This window comes from Cebus imitator, unplaced genomic scaffold (genome assembly GCF_001604975.1).
Source record: "Cebus imitator isolate Cc_AM_T3 unplaced genomic scaffold, Cebus_imitator-1.0 Scaffold190, whole genome shotgun sequence".
NCBI classification, from domain to species: domain Eukaryota; kingdom Metazoa; phylum Chordata; class Mammalia; order Primates; family Cebidae; genus Cebus; species Cebus imitator.
In genome coordinates, this window is record NW_016107505.1 from 1,147,845 (window position 1) to 1,175,786 (window position 27,942).

Below are 27,942 nucleotides of genomic sequence, written 5' to 3' on the forward strand. Positions count from 1 at the left end.
TTTTTTTTTTTTTTTTTTTTTTTTTTTTTTTTTTTTTGAGATGGAGTCTTGCTCTGTTGCCCAGGCTGGAGTGCAGTGGTGTGATCTTGGCTCACTGCAACCTCTGTCTCCCTGGTTCAAGTGCTTGTCCTGCCTCAGCCTCCCAAATAACTGGAATTACAGGTGCCCACTACCATGCCTGACTAATTTTTGTATTTTTTAGTAGACATAAGGTTTTGCCATATTGGCCAGGCTGGTCTCGAACTCCTGACCTCAGGTAATTCACTCACCTTGACCTCCCAAAGCACTGGAATTACAGACATGAGCCACCATGCCTGGTCTGTTGCCTGATTTTTATTCTACCCTCTCTGACTTCAGGCCCCGGAGGTGACACATGGGACTACAAGCGTCACGTGATGACGAAATTCACTGCGGAGGAGGATGTACACCGTGGTTTTGGAAAACCTGCTGCTGACTGGCTGGAAATGCAAATGCTGGTTGGTGCCTTCGGTGCAGACCAGTGGGGCTTCCGGCCCCACACGGTGGTTCTGCATGGGAAGTCGGGAATCGGAAAATCGGCTCTGGCCAGAAGGATCGTGCTGTCCTGGGCGCAAGGTCGACTCTTCCAGAATATGTTCTCCTATGTCTTCTTCATCCCCATTAGAGAGGTGCAGCGGAGGAATGAGGCCAGCCTCGCAGAGCTCATCTCCAGGGAGTGGCCAGACTCCCAGGTTCCCGTGACGGAGATCATGTCCCAGCCGGAAAGGCTGCTGTTCATCCTCGACGGTTTTGATGACCTGGGCTCCAACGTCCACAGTGACACCAAGCTCTGCAAAGCCTGGGCTGAGAGACAGCCCATGGGAACCCTCATACACAGTCTGCTGAGGAAAGCCCTGCTCCCCGAGTCCTTTCTGATCGTCACCGTCCGAGACGTGGGTGTTGAGAGGCTCAAGTCGCAGGTCGTGTCCCCCCGTTACCTGCTTGTGAGAGGAATCTCCGCAGAAAGAAGAATCCACCTGCTCCTGGAGCACGGGACCAGGGAGCATCAGAAGGCACAGGTGGTGCGTGCCATGATGAGCAACCGTGGGCTGTTCGACCAGTGCGAGGTGCCCGCCGTGGGCATGCTGGTCTGCGTGGCTCTGCAGCTGCAGGACGTGGAGGAGGAGGGGGTCGGCCTCACACTCACCGGTTTGTACGCCTCCTTCGTGTTCCGTCAGCTCACCCCTCGAGACGTGGCCCAGCGCTGTCTTGACCTGGAAGAAAAGGCCGTCCTGAAGCGCCTGTGCCGCATGGCTGTGGAAGGAGTGTGGAATATGAAGTCTGTGTTTGACAGCGACGACCTCCTTATGCACAATCTCGGGGAGTCTGAGCTCCGTGCTCTGTTGGGCATGGACATGCTTCTCCGGGATGGCCGCTGTGAGGAGGAGCACTTCACATTTTTCCACCTCAGCCTCCAGGACTTCTGTGCAGCCCTGTACTACGTGTTAGAGGGGCTGGACGTCGAGCCGGCACTCTGTCCACTGTTCATGGAGAAAGGGAAGAGGTCGGTGGAGCTGAAACAGGCGGGCTTCCACAGCCACCTGCTTTGGATGAAGCGTTTCTTGTTCGGCCTCATGAATGAAAACGTAAGGAGGCCGCTGGAGGTCCTGCTGGGCTGCCCCGTTCCCCTGGGGGTGAAGCAGAAGCTTCTGCACTGGGTGTCTCTGTTGGGTCAGCAGACCAACGCCACCGCCCCAGCTGACACCCTGGATGCCTTCCACTGCCTTTTCGAGACTCAAGACAAAGAGTTTGTTCGCTCAGCGTTAAACAGCTTCCAGGAAGTGTGGCTTCCGATCTGCCAAAACATGGACTTGACGGCATCTTCCTTCTGTCTCCAGCACTGTCCGAATTTGAGGAAAGTTCGGGTGGATGTCAAGGGGATCTTCCTGCGGGACGAGTCGGCTGAGGCATGGCCTGTGGTTCCTCAATGGTAAGTGCCCTGGACAGTTTTATTCTACGCCATCCACTGGGCTCTGTGTCCCTGCTGCTGGGACTTAACAGTATTTCCAGGAATTTGAAGATCCCAGGTAATTGATTCAGGATGAATCGCCCAGATGATGTCCAGTCGGCTAAAACGCCAGGACCTGAATCTGGCTCCTTGTCCATACCTGGGAAAGGTCTTTGAGAATACGGGGCCCCACCCACAATTCTAAATGCAAGACTCTGGGGTTGAAACCCAGGAATATGGAGTTTCTTTTATTTTTTAATTTAGTTTATTTTGAAACATAGTCTTGCTCTGTCGCCCAGGCTGCTGTACAGTGGCTCGATCTCGGCTCACTGCAACTTCCACCTCCCAGGTTCAAGCGACTCTCCTGTCTCAGCCTCCTGAGTAGCTGGGACTACAGGTGTGCACCACCACGCCCAGCTAATTTTTGTGTTTTTAGTAGAGATGGGGTTTCACCATGTTGGCCAGGCTGGTCTCGAACTCCTGACCTTGTGATTCGCCCGCCTCTGCCTCCCACAGTGCTGGGATTACAGGCATGAGCAAGCTCCTGCTATCAATGTTATCGCTCAGGTCTGTGTGTTGCTTGTTTGGCATGGGTTCCAGGGCCGTGCTGTCCAATAGGGTGTTCTGTGATGAAAATATTCCACGTGCCTTGTCCAGTAGGGCAGCCACCAGCCTCATAAGCCTGTGCAGCATCTGAAATGTGGTGAGTGAGACTGCGGAGGTAAAACTCAGCTTACTCCATTACAACTCATTTCTAGGTGTTTTTTTGAGACAGGCTCACTCTACTGCACAGGCTAGAGTGCAGTGGCATTAGCTCACTGCAGACTCTGCCTCCTGCATTGAAGCGATTCTCATGCCTCCGTTTCACAAGTAGCTGGGATTACAGGTGTCCCCTCCCCCAACCATACTTGGCTAATTTTTGCATTTTGGGTAGAGACGGGGTTTCATCATCTTGACCAGGGTGATCTCTAACTCTGACCTCCTGATACACTTGCCTCAGCCTCCCAAAGTGCTGGGTTTATAGGCGTGAGCCACTGTGCCTGGCTTTAATTTTTTTTGAGACTGTCTATGTCACCCAGGCTGGAGTGCAGTGATGTCATCTCAGTTCACTGCAACCTCACCTCCCTGGTTCAAGTGATTCTCCCGACTCAGCCTCCTGAGTAGCTGGGATTACAGGTGCTCACCACCACACCTGGCTAATATTTGTATTTTTAGTAGGGACAGAGTTTCACCATGTTGGCTAGGCTGATCTCGAACTCGTGATCTCAGATCATCTGCTAGCCTCAGCCTCCCAAAGTGCTGGGATTACAGGCGTGAGCCACTGTTCCCGACCTCATTTATATTTAATCACACGTAGCTGATGCTCACCGAATAGTGCAGGTCTAGAAAACCCTTTTCTGGACTGTCTTAGCGCCCATCCTCCCATGACCCAGAACGCAGCAGGGAAGAAGGTGCACAGGCTGGGTGTGGTGCCTCATGCCTGTAATCCCAGCACTTTGGGAGGCAGAGAGGGGGTTGCTTGAGACCAGGTTTTTTAGACTAGCAGCAAAGTAAGACCCTGTCTCTACAAGAGAGTAGCCCCAGCTACTCAGGAGGCTGAGGTGGAAGGATCATTTGAGACCCGGAGCTGAGGGCTGCAGTGAGTTATGATCACGCCACTTCATTCCAGCTTGGGTGACAGGGTGAGATCCTGTCCCTAAAAAAATAATAGAAGTAAGAATGTGGACATTCCCTGGTGGTCTTGTTGTTAGGAAATTTTTTTAAAATAATAAAAATAAATGAGTGGCCACAGCGGCTTATGCCTATAATCCCAGCTCTTTGGGAGGCCAAGGCAGGTGGATCACAAAGTCCAGAGATCAAGACCATCCTGACCAACATGGTGAAACTTTATCTCTACTAAAAATATAAAAATTATCCAGGTGTGGTGGTGGGTGACTGTAACCCCAGCTACTCAGGAGGCTGAGACAGGAGAATCACTTGAACTGGGGAGTTGGAGGTTGCAGTGAGCAGCGATGGTACCATTCCACTCCAGCCTGGCAACAGAGCAAGACTGTCTCAAAAAAAAAAAAAAAGGGGGGGGGGGTGGGGTGACCATTGCCACCCATCTGCTAATTCCTAAATCCCAGGCCTGCTACTTCCTGGCAGTGTGACCTTGGGCAGGCTACTCTGCTGCTCTGTGCCTCAGTTTCCCCATCTGTAAAACAGGTCATGGCGTCTGCCTATCCAGTTGCTAGAAGACAGGTTGTACAGCCGCAGCTCTCAGGAACTGTGCCTGGCCCTTAGGTGACAGATGTCAGCTAATGCTCATACCAGAGCTAAACGGAATACCAGAGCGTACACGGAATCCTGGATGAACCTGGTTCTGAATTTTAGCCTTGTCACTAACTAGCCCTGTTGCCATTCACAATATAGGGGAAATAGCACCAACCTCACAGGTTTAAAACAGCATTAAATTCTCAAGTGGGGCTGGGCGTGGCGGCTCACACCTCTCATCCCTGTACTTTGGGAGGTCAAGGCGGGTGGATCACTTGAGGTCAGGAGTCTGAGACCAGCCTGGCCAGCAAAGTGAAACCTCATCTCTGCTAAAAATACAAATATTTTCTGGGTGTGGTGGTACATGCCTGTATTCCCAGTTACTAGGGAGGCTGAGGCAGGAGAATTGCTGGAATCCAAGAGGCAGAAATTGCAGTGAGCTGAGATGGTGCCACTGCACTCCAGCCTGGGTGACAGAACCAGACTCCATCTTAAAAAAAAAAAAAATTCTTGACCGTGTGCAGTGGCTCATGCCTGTAATCCCAGCACTTTGGGAGGCCGAGGCGGGCTGATCACTTGAGGTCAGGAGTTCGAGACCAGCTTGGTCAACGTCGTAAAACTACGTCTGTACTAAAAATATAAAAGTTAGCCACGCATGGTGGCACATGCCTGTGATCCCAGCTACTGGGGTGGCTGAGGCCGGAAAATCATTTCAACTTGGGAGGCGTAGGTTGCAGTGAGCAGAGATGACACCACTGTTCTCCAGCCTGGGCGACAGAGACTCCATCTCCAAAGGAGAAAAAAAAGTAGAATCAAGTCTTTGTCCTTCTGTGGCTGGTATATGTCACCTAACATACACTCCAGGTTCATCCATGTTGTCGAAAACGGTAGAATGTTCTTGTTTAAGGGTGTGGAACATTCCGTTTACGTATGTATCATGTGTTCTCTTTCATCCACTAGTGGACATGTAAGTTTTCCACATCTGAGCTATGATGAATAATGGCACAGTGAACGTGGGAGACCGCATACCTCTTCCCTGTTCTCCTGGGTGTATACACCCAGAAGTGGGATTGCTCAGCCCTACGGCAGCTCTGTTAATATTTTTAGGAACCTCTGTACTGTTTTCCAAGCTGTCGAACCATTTAATGTTCAGGTGGGAGCTAGAATTGAAGCAATTATCTGATAGAGGAGCTAGCAGCTCCTAGTCATGCTTGCAATACCCTCTTGGGTACCGATACGTCCAGGAGACGGCAGGGTGGACACAGGGGCTGTTATCCAGGCATGATAGCATCCACTAAGTTGCTTCAGAGCCTTGGAAGCCACCCCGGTCTTTCCTCGATAGGTCAGTTCCTCTCCTCTGACATGTTGCCACGATTGCTCACGTTAAACCCCATCCTGCCAGAGATTACATTTCTATTCCTCTCTGACATAGGCTGCGGAGTAAGACCCTTGTTGATGAGCAGTGGGAGAATTTCTGCTCCGTGCTTGGCACCCACCCTCACCTGCAGCAGCTGGACCTGGGCAATAGTGTCCTGACCGAACGGGCCATGAAGACCTTGTGTGCCAAGCTGAGGCCTCCCACATGCAAGATACAGAACCTGAGGTAAGGTGCCCCAGCCCCTAGGAGAGATTCCCTTCAGGTGATGCTGTCCCAGCTCTCCCCCCGCTCCTGAGTGAAGGCCCATCGGAGAAAACTCAGATGCATCCTGAGGGCATAAGTGCCATGGAAGGTGTGGGAACCAAGTTCCCCAAAGCACAGAGACCTTGTGATGATGTTACTGAAGCAGGTTCCTTGATGCTGGCTTTGGAAGGATGAAGCTCCCTGACGCAGGGATTATTAATACTGTTTAATATGCTGTTCCCAGTAGCTGGCCACTCTCAGGCACTCGGGCATTTGTTGCTTTAAAATGAAATACAATTAATTAGAAATTTGCAAGTCAGAATGGGAGAAGAGGATGGGCATGGTGGCTCCCGCCTGTCATCCCAGCATGTCGGGAGGTGGAAGCAGGTGGATCACAAGGTCAAGAGTTCGAGACAAGCCTGACCAACATGGTGAAACCCCGTCTTTACTAAAAATACAAAAATTAGTCGGGCATGGTCGCGGGTGCTTGTAATCCCAGCTACTCAGGAGGCTGAGGCAGGAGAATCACTTGAACCTGGGAGATGGAGGTTGCAGTGAGCCAAGATCACACCACTGCATTCCAGCCTCAGCGACAGAGCGAGACTTCATCTCAAAGTAAAGGGAGAAGGATGAGAAAAAAACTGAGGATACCACTAAATACCACCTGTGTCTAAGGTACCTCCCTTTCCCCATCTCCTGCAGGCTGAGAAACGCACAGATGACCCCTGGTCTGCAGCACCTCTGGAGAACCCTCATCACCAACCGCAACCTGAGATCCCTCAACTTGGGAAGCACCCACCTGAAGGAAGAGGATGTCAGGATGGCGTGTGAAGCCTTAAAACACCCCAGATGTATGTTGGAGTGTTTGAGGTACGTTTTTGGCAGGGAATTTTGCCTTTTGTTTCTTAGTGTTTACTTGTTTTTGAAATGACAGAAAGTGGCACCAATTTAAGAGTTGTAAAGATAAAAAACTTATAATAATGCATGGTCATGGTGGTGGTGGTTGCAGGGGTTTTTAGTGCCACTGAATTGTACAACTAAATAGTTCAAATAGTCCATTTAAGGTTGTAAATATTTTATCACAATAAAAAAAGCTCAAAGTTTCACAATTTTTCCTTTGTGAGACAGAGTCTCACTCTGTTGCCCAGGCTGGAGCACAGTGGCACAATCTTGGCTCACTGCAACCTCTGCTTCCCAGGTTAAAGCAATCCTCGTGCCTTAGCCTCCAGAGTAGCTGGGATTACAAACACCCACCACCATGCCCAGCTAATTTTTTGTATTTTTTAGTAGAAATGGGGTTTTGCCGTGTTGGCCAGGCTGGTCTCAAACCCCTGACCTAGTGATCCATCTGCCTCGGCCTCCCAAAGTGCTGGGATTACAGGCGTGAGCCACTGAGCCCGGCCCATAAAAATGTTTTTATGCAGAGGCAAGGTATCACTTGGTTGCCCAGTCTGGTCTTGAACTCCTGGACTCAGGTGATCCTCCCACCTCTGCCTCCCAGAGCACTGAGATTATAGGCATGAGCCACCATACCTGGTGAGATTTTAATTGTATAATGATCAAATGTGACCTTCTGGGCTTGGCGTGGTGGCTCATGCCTGTAATCCCAGCGCTTTCGGAGGCTAAGGCAGGCAGATCACCTGAGGTCAGGAGTTCAAGACCAGCCTGGCCAACATGGTGAAACTCCATCTCTACTAAAAAGACAAAAATTGGCCAGGTGTGGTAGACACCTGTAATTTCAGCTACTTGGGAGGCCGAGGCCAGGCCATCGTTTGAACCCAGGAGGCAGAGGTTGCAGTGAGCCGAGACTGCGCCACTGCACTCCAGCCTGGGCCACCGAGCAAAACTCTGTCTCAAAAAAAAGATAGAGCTGCTCTGTTCATCTCTGCGCCAGCCAGGCACTGGTCTAAGTGTTGCCTGGCTATTCTAATACTCTGATCCTCACAACCACCCCTGAGATTGGTAGTGCTGTCTTCCTCATTTCCAGGGGGTAAACTGAGTCACAGAGCTGCTAAACTACTTGCTTGAAAGGAAATTAAGTGATGTGTTGGACTTGGGTGGACTTGGTGGCTCGTGGGGCAGCTGTACATTCATCTTTTGTAAATACCGCTGGTCATTGCGGAAGCTCATACCTTTCAGCAAATGCTTGAGTGCCCGCTGTATACCAGGCACTGTTGCAGCTGCCGAGAGGAACGCAGAGAACAAAGCAACCAGGCGTCCGCCTTCACGGAGATGACATTCTAGGAAGGAAGACAGGCAGGAAACCAGCACTCACTTAGTATGTGAAATGTTGTCTGGAGGCCGGTCACGGGGGCTCACACCTGTAATCCCAGCCCTCCGGGATGCTGAGGCAAGCAGATCGCCTGAGGTCAGGAGTTGGAGGCCAGTCTGGCCAACATGGTGAAACCCTGTTTCTACTAACAATACAAAAATGAGCTGGGTCTGGTGACTCACACCTGTAATCCCAGCACTTTGGGAGGCCTAGGCGGGCGGCTTACCGAGGTCAGGAGTTCAAGACCAGCCTGGTCAACATGGTGAAACCCCGTCTCTACTAAAACTGCAGGACAGTAGCCGGGTGTGGTGGCGGGTGCCTGTAATACCAGGAACTCAGGAGGCTGAGTCAGGAGAATGGCTTGAACACAGGAGGCAGAGGTTGCAGTGAGCTGAGACCGCATCACTGCACCCCAGCCTGGGTGACAGCAAGACCCTGTCAAAAAATAAAAATGTTGGCTCGGGCACATTGCTGTGAATGTTGAATAGAGGAGAACACTGGAGGGAGTTGGGGTAGTTGAAGGTCTGCCTTACCTGAAAGGCAACCTTCAAAAGGCATGAATGAGAACACGAACCCCATGAAGACCTGAGGAAGCGGGGAGGGGGATGTTGAAATGGAAGGAACAGCAACTTCTCAGACCCGAGAGGAGCAGGCAGAGTCCCAGGGCCAGGAGGAGGGCTGGCAGGGCTGGTGCGTGCCAAGTGGAGGGGAAATGGGCTGCAGTTGCCTCATGCTGCTGTTCTCTGCAGGCTGGATCGCTGTGGACTGACCCACACCTGTTACCTGAAGATCTCGCAGATCCTGACCACCTCCCCCAGCCTGAGCTCCCTGAGCTTGGCAGGAAATGAGGTGACGGACGAGGGAGTGAAGGCTCTCGGTGAGGTCTTGAAGGTCTCCCAGTGCACCCTGCAGAAGCTGACGTGAGTTCCACCTCCTTTCCACCGGGATTACCTTCACTTAGCTTCTCCAGGTCATGGTGGGAGGGGAATGAGCAGGTGTACTACGCAGGGGTGAGGAGGGAAGTTGGGACCTCCCAGGACTGCCCCAGTGTCGGGGTTTGAGAATAACCTGATATATAGCTATTCTTGCCACGAAATTCCAAATGGATATAAAAGGTGGAGCTGGAATCAGCCAGGTGGAAATTATACAGTGACCTTCCCTCCTGACAAAGCTCTCTTGGGCGTGAGGCTTACCTGTGCAGCTTACACAGTGGGTTGGTGAATGCTTGGCCTCACAACTGAAGAGATACATGTGCTCAGTCACTCAAAGCGCGTGGGTAGGGGTCAGGCTCCCCTCTGTCTCGTACAGTCCAGGCCAGAGCTTATGCATTCTGTGCTTCTGGGCACAGAGGCTCAAAAAAGGAGAAGGTTCTGAGCAGAGCATCACACAAAGTCCCAGTCCTCCCCTCCCTGTGGAGATGAGGACGCCGAGAGCAGGGATGAACCCTGCGTGTGTTACTCTAACACAAGTGCCTCCAAGTAGAAACACGCGGGGTGTTTCTGTGCACCCCAACATCTCATGGTCCAAAGGATACCACTTTTTTTTTCTTTTTTTGGAGAAGCAGTCTTCCTGTCACCAGGCTGGAGTGCAGTGATGTGATCTCAGCTCACTGCAGCCTCCGCCTTCCGGGTTCAAGCGATTCTCCTGCCTCAGCCTCCCGAGTACCTGGGACTGTGCCCGCCATCACGCCCAGCTAACTTCTTTATTTTTAGTAGAGACGGGGTTTCACCATGTTGGCCAGGATGGTCTCGATCTCTTGACCTCATGATCCGCTGCCCCGGCTTCCCAAAGTGCTGGGATTACAGGTGTCAGCCGCCACATCCAGCCCGTGTTTTTATTTCCCGTGTCAGAGTTCTGCTGTTGCAGGCTGAGTGCAGTGGTGAGATCCTAGCTCACTGCGGCCTGGACCTCTTGGGCCCAAGCTATCCTCCCGCCTCGGCCTCCCAAAGTTCTGGGACTACAGGTGTGAGCCACCGCATCTGGCCCAAAGGATATCACTTGTTTACTGACAAATGGTCTAGAAGGGGAGGAGGGCCAGGCACCGTGGCTCATGCCTGTAATCCCCGTACTTTGGGAGGCCAAGGCGGGCAGATTGCCCGAGGTCACAGTTCAATACCAGCCTGACCAACATGGTGAAACTTCATCTCTACTAAAATACAAAATTAGCTGGGTGCGGTGGTTCATGTCTGTAATTCCAGCTACTCGGGAGGCGGAGGCTGCGGTGAGCTGAGATTGTGCCATTGCACTTCAACCTCAGCCACAATAGCAAAATTCCATCTCAAAAATAAATAGGCCGGGCGCAGTGGCTCAAGCCTGTAATCCCAGCACTTTGGGAGGCCAAGGCGGGTGGATCACGAGGTCAAGAGATCGAGACCATCCTGGTCAACATGGTGAAACCCCGTCTCTACTAAAAAACTACAAAAAATTAGCTGGGTATGGTGGCGTGTGCCTGTAATCCCAGCTACTCAGGAGGCTGAGGCAGGAGAATTGCCTGAACCCAGGAAGCGGAGGTTGCGGTGAGCCGAGATCGCACCATTGCACTCCAGCCTGGGTAACAAGAGCGAAACTCCGTCTCAAAATAAATAAATAAATAAATAAATAAATAAATAATAAATAAAAAAAAGGCGGGGGGAGGGGGTGGGTGGGGAGGAGGAAGCAGCAGCAACAGTTACAGGAACCACTGTTCAACACTTACTGAGCTGTGCCAAGCGCAGCACTAAAACTCCTCCAAGACTTCGTCGCTGAGTTCTCAAGACAGGTCTGAGGAGTAGGGACTGTTGATAACCCGATTGACAGATGCTTCGGAAAGGCTGCATCACTTGTGCACATTGGACAGTGCTCGGGTGGTGTTGCCAGGAGTCAAGGCTGGGGCCGATTCCGCTGAGCCATCTGGCATTGCAGCCTCTATCCACGTGCAGCCAGCCAAATCTAAATTAAATGGAAAAGTCGGTTTCCCCATCACACTAGACCCATTCAAGAGCTCATAGCCATGTGGGGCTAGCAGCTGCCGTTCTGGACGGCGCAGCTCTAGGTGACCTTTAATTTTACCTGGATGACAGTGCTGGTATCGGCGCGACATCCAGGCTCATGGTGACGGGCTGTGACCCCTTCACAGGCTGAGCGCAGAAAGGGGTGTTCAGCTCAAGTTCTTGTTACAGCAGAACACCCGTCACTCATGTAGCAGACTGTTAGGAATCACTTCAGTGCTACATAAAAAGCTGCTTAGATGGCCAGGTGTCGTGGTTCATGCCTGTTACCCCAGCACTTTGAGAGGCCGAGGTGGGCAGATCACCTGAGGTCAGGAATTCAAGAGCAGCCTGACCAGTGTCCTGAAACCCTGTCTCTACTAAAAGTACAAAAGAATTAGCTGGGTGTGGTGGCATGCACCTGTAATCCCAGCTACTTGAGAGGCTGAGTCAGAATTGCTTGAACCTGGGGTGTGGAGGTTGTGGTAAGCCAAGATGGAGCCATTGTACTCCAGCCTGGGCAACAAGAGCAAAACTCTGCCTTAAAAGAAAAAAAAGATTGCTTTACTTTTGAAAAAGCAGAGGATCTAGTTTATGCCTAAGGCTTATGATGTGTTAAATGTACTTTTTTTGGAAGTGGTCTTGCTCTCTGTTCACACAGGCTGGAGTTCAGTGGCAGTCACAGCTGACTACAGTCTCTACCTCCCAGGCTCAAGAGATCCTCCTGCCTCAGCTTCCCAAGTAGCTAGGACTACATGCATGCACCACCATGCCCAGCTAATTTTTCTTTTTAGAGATACGGTCTTGCTACGTTGCCCAGGCTGGTCTCAAACTCCTGGGCTCAAGCAATCCTCCTGCCTCAGCCTCTCAAAGTCCTGGATTACAAGCATAAGCCATGGTGCCCAGCCTAAGTGGACTTTTAAATTGGAAAAATCAGCCGGGCAGTGTCTCATGCCTTTAAAGCCAACACAACACTTTGGAGGCGGAGGCAGATGGATCACTTGAGGTCAGGAGTTGAAGACCAGCATGGCCAACATGGTGAAACCCTGTCTCTATTAAAAATACAACAATGAGCCAAGTGTGGTGGTGCATGCCTATGATCCCAGCTACTCCGGAGGCCGAGGCGGAGGTTACAGTGAGCCAAGATCATGCCACTGCACTCCAGCCTGGGCAACAGTGAGACTCCATCTCGAAATAAACTAAATAAGTAAATAAATTGGAAAAGTCACTCATTTCGGCGAAGCCTTACATCACAGCCACGTGGAGGCTGGAAGTAGCTGAGCAGTGAGCACAGCCATGCTGCCCATCTATTTCCCATCATGACTGGCAGATCTCATCACTCACAATACCTATGGTATTTTGGGGTGCTGGTGCATTGGAGTTGAGTTTGCAAGTTAAAGGGAGAGACAATGTGACTTGGTCATATGTCTGCAAGGACATGCCAGCTGTGGGGGTGATACCTCTTCCCCTCCCTTGCAAAGGAGGGAGAGATGGAACTTAAAGAACACACCTCATCCCATTCTCTGGGGTTCTCTTCTTGCAGACTGCAGGACTGCAGCATCACAGCCACGGGCTGCCAGAGTCTGGCCTCAGCCCTGGTCACCAACCACAGCTTGACACACCTGTGCCTTTCCAACAACAACCTGGGGAATGAAGGTGTGAGTCTGCTGTGTCGATCCTTGAGGCTTCCCCACTGTGGTCTGCAGAGGCTGATGTGAGTCTGGCTTGCTCCCCTGGGGGACTTCCTAGCTTTTTAACGTAGAGTGGTGCAGCTGTCAAAGCAGAAAGCAGGGTTGGGAGTGTGGACCTCATCACGTGAGGGGACCTGGCATGTGCTGAATCCTGTCCCTGTTCACGGCCCCTAGATTGCATCCTTTCCTGGAAATTTCTATGTCTGCCTTTGTGTTACCTTACAGTGGGAAGTCATCTGTTCAGACAGCGAGTTCTCATAGTTTGAGGTCATCATATTCTACAAAGTCACCCTTGAGCACTGAACCAGCCCACACGAAGCCGTTGCCCAGGGGAGGGGTAAAGGGTTAGGTTCCTGCAGGCCTCCAGTCACGTTTTCATCCAGCGATGAAGACTTCGTATTTTGTGTTTCCATTCAGTGGCTTACTTTAATACCCTGACTTTAATACCAACGTGACCAACAGCACTGTGACCCATGCCTGACAAAGCCCCTCTGACACAGGTGATGGACCTTCAAGCCTCCCCACCTCCCCAGCAGTGGACAGCACTTCAGCGTTACATTAGGAGGTCATTTTAAACAACAAAATTGTGGCCGTGCCAGTGGCTCACACCTGTAATCTCAGCACTTAGGGAGGCCGAGGAGGGCGGATCACGAGGTCAGGAGTTCGAGACTAGCCTGGCCAACATGGTGAAACCCCATCTCTACAAAAAATACAAAAAATTAGTTGAGTGTGGTGATGTGCACCTATAATCCCAGCTACTCGGGAGGCTGAGGCAGGAAAATCACTTGAACCCAGAAGGTGGAAGTGACAGTGAGCCGAGATCGTGCCACGGCACTCCAGCCTGGATGACAGAGTGAGCCTTTGTCACAAAACAAAATTGTCCTCAAAAAGCACAAAAAATCAGCTGGGTACAGTGGCTCATGCCTGTTATCCCAGCACTTTGGGAGACCAAGGTGGGGTGGATCACAAGGTCAGGAGTTAAAGATCAGCCTGGCCAACATAGTGAAACCCCATCTCTACTAAAAATACAAAAAAATTAGCTGGATGTGGTGGTGTGCATCTGTAATCCCAACTCCTCGGGAGGTTGAGGCAGGAGAATCGATTGAACTTGGGAGGTGGAGGCTGCAATGACCCAAGATTGGCCCATTGCACTCCAGCCTGAGCAACAGAGTGACACTCCATCTCAAAAATAAAAATTCCAACAAACATGGTACTAAGACCTCAGAAAGGACACTCCCTGACAGTGGAGAGCTGAAAGCAGTTCAGCCTCCACTGGGAGTGACATGTGTGCCTGCAGACTCGAGTTCTTCTCTGCTCCGCGCACATGCGTGTCCAGGAAGGACTGTGAGCACTGCCAGTGTTGATTCGGAGAATTACCAAGACATTTTAGCAAGTAGGAAAATTCACAAAGACAGAATCGGTGAATAATGAGGATCGATTGTATTGATTTACTGTGTTTATTAGTTGCTAGTGATACAGAGACAAAATACAGATGAGTTCTCATTTTTTATTTTTCCATAAGTTATTGGGGTGCAGGTGGTATTCGGTTATATAATTTTTTGTTTTGTTTTTTGAGATAGTTGGAGTTCAGTAGTGCGATCTCAGCTCACTGCAACCTGCGCCTCCCCTCCAGGGTTAAAGCAATTGTACTGCCTCAGCATCCCGAGTAGCTGAGATTACAGGCATGCACCACCACACCCAGATAATTTTGTATTTTTAGTAGAAAGATGGAGTTTTTCTATGTTGTCCAGGCTGGTCTTGAACTCCTGACAGGGGATCTGCCCACCTTGGCCTCCCAAAGTGCTGGAATTACAGGTATGAACCACCGCACCTGACCAGGTTACATGAGTAAATTCTTTAGTGGTGATTTGTGAGATTTCAGTGCACCCCTCACCCAAGCAGTGTACACTGCACCATATTTGCTGTCTTTTATCCCTCACCCCCTCCTGCTCTTCCCCCCAAATCCCCAAAGTCCATTGTGTCATACTTAGGCATTTGCAGCCTCATAGCTTAGCTCCCACTTACCAGTGAGAACATACAACATTTGGTTTTCCATTCCTGAGTTAACTTCACTTAGAAAAATAGTCTCCAATCTCATCCAGGTCACTGCAAATGCTGCTGATTCATTCCTTTTTATGGCTGCATAGTATTCCTTTGTATATACACACCATAGTTTCTTTATCCACTCATTGATGGGCATTTGGGTTGGTTCCACGATTTTGCAATTGTGAATTATACTGCTATAAACATGCGTGTGCAAGTATCTTTTTCAAATATTGACTTCTTTTCCTCTGGGTAGATACCCAGTAGTGAGATTGCTGGATCAAATGGTACTTCTACTTTTGGTTATTTAAGGAATCTCCACACTGTTTTCCATGGCAGCTGTACTAGTTTACCTTCCCACCAGCAGTGTAGAAGTGTTCCCTGTTCACCGTTTCCATGCCAACATCTACTGTTTGATTTTTTTGATTATGGCCATTCTTGCAGGAGTAAAGGGATGTCATATTGTGGTTTTAATTTGCATTTCCCTAATGATTAGTGATGTTGAGCTTTTTTCATTTGTTGGCCATTTGTATATCTTCTTTTGAGAATTGTCTATTCATGTCCTTAGCCCACTTTTTGATGGGATTTTTTTTTTCTTACGGATTTGAGTTCATCGTAGATTCTGCATATTAGACCTTTGTCAGATTTATAGACTGTGAAGATCTTCTCCCACTCTGTGGGCTGTCTGTTTACCCTGCTGACTGTTCTTTCACCATGCAAATGCACTTTCGTTCAATTAGGTCCCAGCTATTTATCTTTGTTTTTATTGCATTGGCTTTTGAGTTTTTGGTCATGAGCCCCTTGCCTAAGCCAATGTCTCTAAGGGTTTTTCCAATGTTATCTTCTAGAATTGTTATAGTTTCAAGTCTTAGGTTTAGGTTTAAGTCTTTTTTGGGCGGGGCTGGGGGAGGGGGGATGGAGTTTGACTCTTGTCGCCCAGGCTGGAGTGCAATGGTACAATGTTGGCTCACTGCAACCTCTGCCTCCTGGGTTCAAGTGATTCTCCTGCATCAGCCTCCCCAGTAGCTGGAATTACAAGTGCCTGCCACCATGCCCAGCTAATTTTGTATTTTTGGTAGAAACGGGGTTTCACTGTGTAGGCCTGGCTGGTCTCAAATTCCTGACTTAGTGATCTGCCTGCCTCGAACTCCCATAGTGCTGGAATTACAGGTATGAGCCAACACGCCCAGCCAGGTGTAAGTCTTTAATCCATCTTGAGTTAGTTTTTGTATAAGGTGAGAGATGACGATTATCCAGTTTTGTTCTCCTGCATGTGGCTAGTCAATTATCCCAGCACCATTTGTTGCAAAGGGTGTTCTTTCCCCACTTTGTCTTTGTTTGCTTTGTCAAAGATCAGTTGGCCCTGTAAGTATTTGGGTTTATTTTTTGGTTCTCCATTCTGTTTCATTGATGTCTGTGCCGATTTTTGTACCAGTACCATGCTCTTTGGTGACTATGGCTTTATAGTATAGTTGGAAATCAGATAATGTGATGCCTTTTAAATTTGTCCTTTTTGTTTAGTCTTGCTTTGGCCGTGCAGGCTCTTTTTTTGCTTCCATTTGAATTTTAGAATTGTTTTTTCTAGTTTGGTGAAGAATGATAGTGGTATTTTGATGGGAACTGCATAGAATTTGTAGATTGTTTTTTGTCAGTATGGTCATTCTCACAATATTCTACCCATCCATCCATGAGCGTGGGATGTGTTTCCGTTTGTTCATGTTGTCTATGATTTCTTTCAGCAGTGTTTTGTAGTTTTCCTGGTAGAGGTCTTTCACCTCCTTGGTTAGGTACGTTCCTAAGTTTTTGTTTTGTTTTCTTTTATTTTTACAGGTGTTGTAAAGGGGGTTGAGTTCTTGATTTCTCTGCTTCGTCACTGTTGCTGTACAAAAGAGCTATTGATTTGTGTACGTTAATCTTGTATCTGGAAACTTTGTTGAATTCTTTCCTCAGTTCTAGGAGCTTTCTGGAGGAGTCCTTAGGGTTTTCAAGGTAAACAATGACATAGCAAACAGTGACAGTTTGACTTCCTCTTTACCAACTTGGACGCCCTTTATTTCTTTCTCTTGTCTGATTGCTCTGGCTAGGACTTCCAGTACTGTGTTGAAGAGGAGTGGTGAGAGTGAGCATCCTTGTCTTGTTCCAGTTCTCAGAGTGAATGCTTTTAACTTTTCCCCATTCAGTATTATGTTGGCTGTGGGTTTCTCATAGACGGCTTTTATTACGTTAAGGTATGACCCTTGTATGCTGATTTTGCTCAGAGTTTTAATCATTAAGTGATGCTGGATTTTGTCAAATGCTTTCTCTGCCTCTACTGAAATGATCATGTGATTTTTGTTTTTAATTCTATTTATGTGGTGTATCACATTCATTGACTTGCATATATTATACCATCCCTGCATTCCTGGTATGACGTCTACTTGATCATGGTGGATTATCTTTTTGATATGTTGTTGGATTTGGTTAGCTAGTATTTTGTTAAGATCTTTAGGATCTATGTTCATTAACGATATTGGTCTGTATTTTCTTTTTTGGTTGTGTCCTTTTCTAGTTTTCATATTAGGGTGATACTGGCTTCATAGAATGAATTAGGTAGGGTTCCTTTTTCCCTATCTTGTGGAGTAGTGTCAGAAGGATTGGTACCAGTTCTTGTATGAATGGTGGAATTCTCTTGTTAATCCATCTAGTCCTAGACTTTCTTTGTTGGTAATTTAAAAATTACCATTTCAGTCTTACTGCTTGTTACTGGTCTGTTCAGAATACCTAATTCCACTAGGAGGGTTGTATATTTCCAGGAATTTATCCATCTCTTCTAGTTTCTCTAGTTTATGTGCATAAAGTTGTTCATAGTATCCTTGAATGATCTTTAGTATTTCATTGGTGTCAATTGTAATGTCTCCTGTTTTGTTTCTTAGTGAGATTATTTAGGTTTTTTCACTTTACTTCTTGGTTAATCTTGCCAATTGTCTATCAATTCTATTCCTCTTTTCAAAGAACCAGCCTTTTGTTGCATTTATCTTTTATAATTTTTTTTTCAGTTTCATTTAGTTCTGCTCTGATCTTGGTTATTTTCTTTATTCTGCTGGGTTTGGGTTTGGTTGCTCTTGTTTCTCTAGTTCCTTGAGGTGTGACCTTAGAGTGCCTGTTTGTACTCTTTCAGTCTTTTTGATGTAGGCGTTCAGGGCCACGAACCTGCCCCCTTATCACTGCCTGTGCTGTATCCCAGAGGTTTGTGTTTTTTTGTTTTTGTTTGTTTTTTTTTGTTTGTTTTTGAGAAAGAAAAAGAATTTAAAAAAAAAGAAAAAAGAATAAAGGAAAGGAAGAAAGAGGAAGAGGGAGAGAGAACAGGGGTGTTGCTTTATTGCTCGGGCTAGAATGCAGTCTAAAAATCGGTATGCCTGTAATTGTGTTTAATAATAGAGACATAAAAAAAAATGAGGGAAGAAAATAATAGCCAACCAATATTTCATTTAAACCTGTAAATATGTGTGATGTAGTACTGATAAGAGTGTATATTTTGTGTATTTAAAGTGGAGAGTTCTATGAATGTTAATTAAGTCTACTTGTTCCGGATCTGAGTTCAAGTCCTGAATATCGATGTTAACTTTCTGTCTCATTGATCTGTAAGTCTCCCACTATTATTGTGCGGGAGTCCAGGTCTCTTTATAAGTCTTATATATCTGTGTATTTCTGTATTGGGTGCATATATATTTAGGATCTTTAGCTCTTCTTGTTATGTTGATCCTTTCATCTTTATGTAATATCCTTCTTTGCTTCTTTTGATCTTTATTGCTTTGAAGTCTATTTTATCAGCAAAAATTGCAACTCCTGCTTTCTATTTATTTTTGCTCTCCATTTGGTTGGTAAATTTTTCTCCATCCCTTTGTTTTGAGTCTTTGTGTATCCTTGCATGTGAGATGGATCTGGATGTAGCATACCAATGGGTCTTGGCTTTTTTTTTGCCTGTCTGTGTCTATGGATTGGGGGATTTAGTCGATTTAAATTTAGAACAATATATGTGAGTTTGATACTGTCATTTAATGTTAGCTGGCTGTTTTGCCCAATAGTTGATGCAATTTCTTAATTATATTGATGTTCTTTATTTTTTGGCATTTTTTAGAAAGGCTGATATTGGTTGTTCCTTTCTATTTGTAGTGGTTCTTTCAGAAGCTCTTGTAAAGCAGGCCTGGTGGTGATGAAATCTCTGAGTGCTTGCTTGTTCAAAAAAGATTTTATTTTTCCTTCGCTTATGAAGCTTAGTTTGGCTGGATGTAAAATTCTGGGTTGAAAGTTTTTTTTTTTTGAGACGGAGTTTCACTCATGTTACCCAGGCTGGAGTGCAATGGCGCGATCTCGGCTCACCGCAACCTCCGCCTCCTGGGTTCAGGCAGTTCTCCTGCCTCAGCCTCCTCAGTAGCTGGAATTACAAGCACCCGCCACCATGCCCAGCTAATTTTTTGTATTTTTAGTAGAGACGGGGTTTCACCATGTTGACCAGGATGGTCTCGATCTCTTGACCTCGTGATCCACCCGCCTCAGCCTCCCAAAGTGCTGGGATTACAGGCTTGAGCCACCGCGCCCGGCCGAAAGTTCTTTTCTTTAAGGATGTTGAATATTGGCCCCCACTCTCTTCTGTCTTGTAGGGTTTCTGCTGAGAGATCTGCTGTGAGTCTGATGGGCTTCCCTTTATGGGTAACCTGACCTTTCTCTCTGGCTGCCCTCAGTATTTTCTCTTTCATTTCAACCCTGGTGAAACTGGCGATTATGTGCCTTGAGGCTGGTCTTCTTGAGGAATATCTTTGTGGTGGTCTCTGTATTACCTGGAGTTGAATATTGTCCTGCCTTGCTAGGTTGGGAAAGTTTTCCTGAATAATATCCTGAAGCATATTTTCCAGCTTGGATTGATTCTCTTCGTCACATTCAGGTACACCTATCAAACGTAGATTAGGTCTTTTCACGTAGTCCCATATTTCTTGGAGACTTTGCTTGTTCCTTTTTATCCTTTTTTCTCTAATCTTGTCTTTTTGTTTTATTTCATGAAGTTGGTCTTCGACCTCTGATATCTTTTCTTCTACTTGATCAATTCGGCTGTTAAAACTTGTGCATAGTTCCTGAAGTTCTTGTGTTGTATTTTTCAGCTCCATTAATTCACTTATATTCCTCTCTAAATTGTGTGTTATTTTTAACATTTTGCCAAACCTTATTTCAAAGTTCTTAGTTTCTTTGCATTGGGTTAGAACAAGTTCTTTTAATTCCCAGAAGTTTCTTATCCACTTTTTAAAGTCTGCTTCTGCTAATGGAACACAGTCTTTCTCCATCAGGCCTTGTTCTGTTGCTGATGAGGAACTGCAATCCCCTGTAGAGGGAGAGGCATTCTGATTTTGGGTATTCTCAGCCTTTTTAGGCTGGTTTCTTCCCTTCGTTATAGATTTATCCATCTGTGGTCTTTATAATTACCGTCTTTATAGTTGGGTTTCTGAATGGACGTCCAACTTGTTGATTCCCGGCGCTAGAATCTGAGCAACCCACTGCTCCAGCCAAAACAGCGGCTTTAAGATTGATGGTGCTTTTCTGACTCTGCACCAAGAACGGCGGCTCCAAGGCAGTGGCAAAACCACCTCACCAGCCTCAAGAGTCGCGCTGGCGACACGTGGGGCTCCTCCGCTGGGAATCTCCTGGTGCGTGAGCAATAAAAATTGATCTGAAAGTGTGGCGTCCTCTTGTTCTCTGCTCTTTCAGTGGGAGCTACAATCCTGAGCTGCTAGTGATCAGCCATCTTGGATCTCTCTCGATCCCAGAGGTTTTGATAGGTCATGTCATTATTGTCGTTCAGTTGGAAGAATTTAATTTCCATCTTGATTTCATTTTTGACGCAATGCTTACTCAGGAGCAGTTTATTTAATTTCCATGTATTTGCATGGTTTTAAAGATTCCTTTTGGAGTTGATTTCCAGTTTTACTTCACTGTGGTCTGAGAGTGCTTGATATAATTTCGGTTTTCTTAAATTTATTGAAGCTTATTCTATGGCCTATCATGTAGGGTCCAGCCCTACAGGGTCCTGTGAGCCCCTCTGTATAGGTGTGGAGATGAGAAACTGTAGAAATAAGACACAAGACACAAAGAAAGAGAAAACAGTTTGGGCCCAGGGGTCCACTGCCAACCAAACATGGAGTCTGGCAATGGCCCCGAGTGCCTGGACACTCTGACTTTTATTGAGTACAAAGCAGGGGGTAGGGTAGGGAGAGGCATTGGTGGTCAGTGATAGGGTGAAGTAAATCATGTGTCTTGGAGACAGGGGCCCAGGACTTTCGAGTAGCTGAGGCGAGGAGAAAATGTGTAAGCACTTTTCACATACTTGTCAAAAGTATCAAGGACATTAAGATTTATGTTACTAATTCCTCTAAGAAAAAGGAACCAGGTACAGAAGTAGAACATGAAAGTAGACATGGAATGTGACCACTGAAGCACAGCACCACGTAGAGACCAGCCCCAGGATGTCTGCAGGCCTCCCTGACAGCCATCAGGCCTTACCACAAGAGCTCAGAGGAGTGGAGTTTTCTCGTAACTCCACCAGGAAGGAGACGTTTCAGGCATCTTGAACGTCTCCTTCCCTAGCTGGCTAAACAGCAGGTGCTTTCCCAGTGCTGGCACTGCAGCACAGCTGAGGTGCCCTCCAGCAGCCCTTATGAGGGTGTGACAGAGGGCTTAGAGCATTTTGCCTTAGGGTCTCCTCCTTCCCAGTGCCACTTCAGTTCCACACTTGATGACCCAAGAATCATTAGTAAGATTAAAAGGTTATACTGAATATATAGATATTTATGATTACACGTGAGTAACTACATAATAATATATGATTATTTATAGGAATAACGGTGCTTATATTTCTAATTCTTGTTCAGTATTCACATGGGAACAGGCTAAGGCTTCAGACCCTTGCCTCGGCATGTGCAGGGTTTCCCTCCCACACACTATCATACAGCCTATCTTAGAGAAAGTTCCGTGCACTGTTGATTAGAATGTGTTTTCTGCGGTTGTTGGGTGAAGTGTTCTGTATTTCTGTTAAATCCTTTTGTTCCAAGGTGTAGTTTAAATACATTGTTTGTTCGTTGCCTTTCCTGTCTTGATGACCTGTCTAGTGCTGTTAGTGGAGTATTGAAGTCCCCCACTATTATTGTGTTTCTGTCTTTCTCATTTCTTAGGTCTATTAGTAATTGTTTTATAAATTGAGGACTTCCAATGTTAGGCACATACATCTTTTAGAATTGTGATAGAATTCCTTTTGGACAAGGCCTTTTACCATTATATAATGTCCCTCTTTGTCTCTTTTAACTGCTGTTGCTTTAAAGTTGGTTTCATTAGATCTAAGAATAGCTACCTCTCCTCACTTTTGTGTCCATTTGCATGAAATGCATTTTTCCACCCCTTAACTTTATGTCAGTCTTTAAGTTTTAGGTGAGTCTCCTGAAGGCAGTAGATGGTTGGTTGGTGAGTTCTTACCCATTTTGGATTATGTATCTTTTAAGTGGAGCATTTAGGCCATTTACATTCAATGTTAGTATTGAAATGTGAGATACCATTGCATTCATCATGCTCTTTGTTGCCTGTGTATTTTGTTTTGTTTTGCTTTTGCTTTTTAACTTGTATTTTTGTCTTACAGGTCCTGTGTGATTTATGCCTTAAAGAGGTTCTGTTTTGATGTATGTCGAGGATTTCTTTCAAGATTTAGAGCTTCTTTTAGTGGTGACTTGGTAATGGCACATTCTCTCAACATTTGTTTGTCTGAAAAAGATTGTATCTTTCCTTCATATATGATGGTTAGTTTCACTGGGTACAAAATTCTTGGCTGATAATGTTTCGTTGAAGGAGGCTGAAGATAGGGCCCCAATCCCTTCTAGCTGGTAGAGTTTCCGTTGAGAAATATGTCGTTAATCTGATAGGTTTCCCTGCATAGGTTACCTGGTGCTTCTGTTTCACAGCTGTTAAGATTCTCTCCTTCATCTTAACTTTGGATAGCCTGATGACATCATGCTAGGGAAAGATCTTTTTGTGATTAATTTCCCAAGTGCTCTTTGTGCTTCTTGTATTTGGATGTCTAGGTCTCTAGAAAGGCCAGGGAAGTTTTCCTCAATTATGCACCCAAATATGTTTTCCAAGCTTTTAGAATTCTTTCTCAGGAATACCAGTTTCTTAGGTTTGCATTTAACATACTCCCAGACTTCTTGGAGGCTTTGTTCATATTTTCTTGTTTCTTTGTCTTTGGGGTGAGTGGGTGTTGGGGGGAGGGTTTGTGGTTGGGGAGCCCTCTCCTGCCCTGCTCATGCCTGACTAGCTACCTACTATAACAAAATTGCAAGGGTCCTTCCAAGGGAAGGTAGGAGAAGGGGAGGAAGAGGTGCGGTCATGGAGGTCACAGGACATGAAAAAGCAAGGACATGGATTCTCCTGGAGTCTCCAGAAGGGAGCAGCCCTGCTGGTGCTTTAGCCCCATGCAGCCTGTTAGACTTTTGGCCTGCAGAACTTAAAAAACAAATGTGTGTTTCAAGCAACGAAATGTGTGGCCATTTGTTATCGCAGTCACAGGAAACTCTAATATGTTGAGTCTGAAGGAAAATTAAAGAGGTCAGAGGACCTTGAACCACACCCAGCCCATGCGTTTTGCCAGTCACAGGGCCAGGGACCTGTGGTCTCCTGTTCATGAAAGCCTGGTGACCATCTTAAGCACAAATATGACCCCCTGTAGCCGAGCACAGTGGCTCACACCTGTCATCCCAGCATTTTGGAAGGCCAAGGTGGGCAGATCACCTGAGGTCAGGAGTTTGAGACCAGCCTGGTCAACATGACGAAACCCTATCTCTACTAAAAATACAAAAATTAGGCATGGCAGCGTGTGCCTATAATCCCAGCTACTCAGGAGGCTGAGGCAGGAGAATCTCTCATGCCCAGGAGTCAGAGGCTGCAGTGAACTGCCGTGTGGTAAGAAGGCATCAAGTGCTTGCCACTGTGTTGCAGCCTGGGTGACAGTTCAAGACTCCTTCTAAAAAAAAAAAAAAACTAAAAAAAAAAAAAAACCAGAAAAAAAATAAAATACAGTCTGACCCCCTCCTCCACAGAAGTAGCCTGGAGCCGGGAGGAGAGCGAGCAGCAGGTGACTTGAGGTCATGCTGGGGAACAAGGGTCACCATCGTCTTTACTGTGTGTCCCACAGGCTGAATCACTGCAACCTGGACACAGCTGGCTGTGGCTTTCTTGCACTTACGCTTCTGGGCAATGCACGGCTGATGCACCTGAGCCTCAGCATGAACCCCTTGGAAGACAGCGGTGTGAAGCTTCTGTGCGAGGTCATGCGAGAACCATCTTGTCATCTCCAGGACCTGGAGTGAGTTTCCCATGGGGGTTCCATATGGGGTCTGGGGTTCCTGAAAGGTGAAAAGAGGGGAGCAGGCAGACTGCATGCAAAAACTGCTCAGGGTGAGCCGATACTGATCTCTCCAAAGGTGTTCCTAGGTAAGCTGAGGTGTTGCCACCATGGTGAGTGTGGGAAGGGCCAGCAAGCCTCATGGGAGGAACCTTGAGTTCTAAGTCAGCCTTGAACTCTAACCTCTGTCCATTCCTCAGAGGAAGGCATCTTGACCTGAGCTCATCTTCAGCTGTTTTTCTGTCTGTAGAGAAAGAGTTCTTATCTCTTAATCTTGTTCTCTCTGGGGCTCAAATTTCTTCACCCTTGGTTGAGTTGAGGAATATCCTATCATTAGACAGTAGAGAAAGTAGAAGACCTCAGTGAGCAGAAATCTTCAGCCTCACAACCTTGCCGTCATCCCAGTTGTTTCGATGTCTTCTGTGATTTTGTCCTAGATGCAAACATGCATTTGATGTTTTACAAAGAAAGGATCATAGTAAGTCAGCACTTAATACAACTTAATGCATTTTTTTTTTTTTTTTTGAAGTGTTGCTATATTGCCCAGGCTGGAGTACAGGGGCATGATCTCGGCTCACCGCAACTTCCACCTCCCAGGTTCAAGGGATTCTCCTGCCTCAGCCTCCTGAGTAGCTGGGATTACAGGCATGCACCACCACGCTCAGCTAATTTTTTGTGTTTTTAGTAGGGATGGGGCTTCACCATGTTGGCCAGGCTGGTCTTGAACTCTCGACCTCAGGTGATGCACTTGCTTTGGCCTCCCAGAGTGCTGGGATTACAGATGTGAGCCACCGTACCCAGCCAAGCACTTAATGCATTCTTACCATGTGGCAGAAGAGCACTATAAATGTTCTGTTTATCTAATCTCATGTAGCCTCACCACCCCCCATCATATCCAGTGGAGAACTAGAACTCCCAGGAAACCAAAACATTGGCATTGATCTCACATTCTGTCTTCGAGGATACGTCAGTTATGATAAATGAAGCATGGTACGGTATTCTATTGAATGGCGTATCCTAACTTTAAGTGTTCTAAACCTGGAAACTTATATCTAGTGTTTTCATCCTGAGCATAAATAATTCCATTATAAACCTTCATGTACTTGGTAGCATTTGCTCATAAATTGCAAAGGTAGAATTAATGGACAAGTAGGATGTCATTTTGAGATCTCTCCCTTCCCAAAAATAAAAGGACTTGGGTATGGATTCTAGTTCACAAACTTCCAAGTGCCCCCCAGTATTAATTCCACTATTTGTTTTAATTATTGTTTGAAGCCCTACTTCTGCATGGTATAGAATCTTAGCCAATTAGAGACAAAGTTGTCCTGTTTTGTTTTGTTTATTGAGACAGAGTATTGCTCTTGTTGCCTAGGCTGGAGTCCAATGGTGTAATCTTGGCTCACTGCAACCTCGGCCTCCCAGGTTCAAGAGATTCTCCTGCCTCAGCCTTCTGAGTAGCTGGGATTACAGGCATGCACCACCACGCCAGGCTAATTTTTTCTGTTTTAGTAGAGACAGTGTTTCCCCATGTTGGTCAGGCTGGTCTCAAACTCCCGACTGCAGGTGATCCTCCCAACTCAGCTTCCCAAAGTGCTGGGATTACAGGCATGAGCCACTGTGCAGCTTAGACATCTTTTTTTTTTTTTTTTTTGAGGTGGCATTTAAGTGCTGGGAGATTATGTGGACCTCTCCACCACCATTTATCCATGCTAGCAGCAAAGACTTGGTCATCCCCATCTGACCCTCAAGGGTTGGTCCTCATAACTGCATCCCTCTTTTTTTTTTTTTTTTCTTCTGATGGAGTTTCATTCTTGCTGCCCAGGCTGGAGTGCAGTGGCACAATCTGGGCTCACTGCAACCTCTGCCTCCCAGGTTCAAACGATTCTTCTACCTCAGCCTCCTCAGTAGCTGGGATGGGATTACAGGTGCCCGCAACCACGCCTGGCTAATTTTTTGTATTTTTAGTAACAGGGTTTCACCATGTTGGTCAGGCTGGTCTCGAACTCCTGATCTCAGGTGATCCACCTACCTTGGCCTCCCAGAGTGCTGGGCTGGGATTACAGGCGTGAGCCACCGTGACTGGCCTGCGTGCATCTTGATTCTTGACTGGATGGCTCCTGGGGATGGACTCTCCGGCCCTGGTACTCTGATTCTCTACCCTTATACTCCCAGGCTGAAGACAGGAGACTTGGAGGCCATTTCAGTCATTTCCCCTGAAATAAACCAGGTGTTGTTTTGGGGGCTACCCACCCCATTTCCCCGTTTTTTTCTAGGGATAAAAGCGCAATACTTGCCCTTTCGGGTCGCACATCTATCAGCGTTTCTGTAACTTCCATCCCCTTTCCTCTCCCTCTCCAGGCTTTGTCAGAGGCTTTCCCCCTTGCACTCCTTCCTGCCTTTCTCTCCTTCTCCCCCATGGAGAATCTTCACCTCATCTCCAAGTGGGAAAGAAACTCAGCTGTGCTCATTTCTTTTAAAGATACAGCCAGGGGTGGTGGCAGGTACCTGTAATCCCAGCTACTCAGGAGACTGAGGCAGAAGAATTGCTTGAACCCAGGAGGCAGAGATTGCAGTGAGCCAAGATTGCCCCACTGCACTCCAGCCTGGGTGACAGAATAAGACTCCACCTTGAAAAATAAAGATACCACCAGGTGCAGTGGCTCATGCCTGTAATCCCAGCACTTTGGGAGGCAGAGATGGGCAGCTCACCTGAGGTCAGGAGTTTGAGACCAGCTTGAGCAACGTGGAGAAACCCCGTCTCTACTAAAAATACAAAATTAGCTGGGTATGGTGGTGGACACCTGTAATCTCAGCTACTCAGGAGGCTGGGGCAGGAGAAATGCTGGAACCTGGGAGGTAGAGGTTGTGGTGAGCTGAGATCGCATCGCTGCACTCCAGCCTGGGTGACAGAGTGAGACACTGTCTCAAAAAAATAAAATAAAGGTACCTTCAATCACAGTGGGCACTGTCCCAGCCCTCTGCTGTCACCCCTCTCTTGAGACAAGAGATACCGCATGGTCTAAGCCCTTGACAGGAACGGACAGAAAAATCCCCGTCAGGAAGGAAAAAAGAATCCTTGGTCAGTGCTGCTGAACATTCTCCCACTGTCCACAGTCCCCGAGAGATGCTGACTCGCTCTGTCTCCCACTGTCCACTGTCCCCGAGAGACGCTGACTCGCTCTGTCTCCCACTCTCCACTGTCCGAGAGACGCTGACTCGCTCTGTCTCCCACTCTCCACTGTCCCCAAGAGATGCTGACTCGCTCTGTCTCCCACTGTCCCCGAGAGATGCTGACTCACTGTCTCCCATTGTCCCTGAGAGACGCTGACTCACTCTCCCATTGTCCACTGTCCCCGAGAGACGCTGACTCGCTCCGTCTCCCACTGTGCCCGAGAGACGCTGACTCGCTCTGTCTCCCACTGTCCCCGAGAGACACTGACTCACTCTGTCTCCCACTGTCCCCAAGAGACGCTGACTCACTCTGTCTTCCACTGTCCCCAAGAGACACTGACTCACTCTGTTTCCCACTGTCCACTATGCCCGAGAGACGCTGACTCGCTCTGTCTCCCACTGTCCCTGAGAGACGCTGACTTGCTCTCCCACTGTCCACTGTCCCCGAGACACTGACTCGCTCTGTCTCCCACTGTCCTCTGTCCCTGAGAGACGCTGACTCACTCTGTCTCCCACTGTCCCTGAGAGACGCTGACTCGCTCTGTCT

The 27,942-nt window shown here is 47.4% G+C and overlaps 1 protein-coding gene across 1 annotated transcript in view; it reads left to right on the forward strand.

Annotated features, from left to right (window-relative positions):
• Positions 1-27,942, forward strand: part of NLRP5 (NLR family pyrin domain containing 5) — a 59,208-nt gene that overhangs the window by 25,263 nt on the left and 6,003 nt on the right. Inside the window, exons 6-11 of the mRNA XM_017546519.2 lie at positions 358-1,948; positions 5,652-5,822; positions 6,543-6,710; positions 8,862-9,032; positions 12,622-12,792; positions 24,015-24,185. Of these exons, the coding sequence (XP_017402008.2) occupies positions 358-1,948; positions 5,652-5,822; positions 6,543-6,710; positions 8,862-9,032; positions 12,622-12,792; positions 24,015-24,185 (2,443 nt within the window). The remainder of the gene's footprint in view (positions 1-357; positions 1,949-5,651; positions 5,823-6,542; positions 6,711-8,861; positions 9,033-12,621; positions 12,793-24,014; positions 24,186-27,942) is intronic.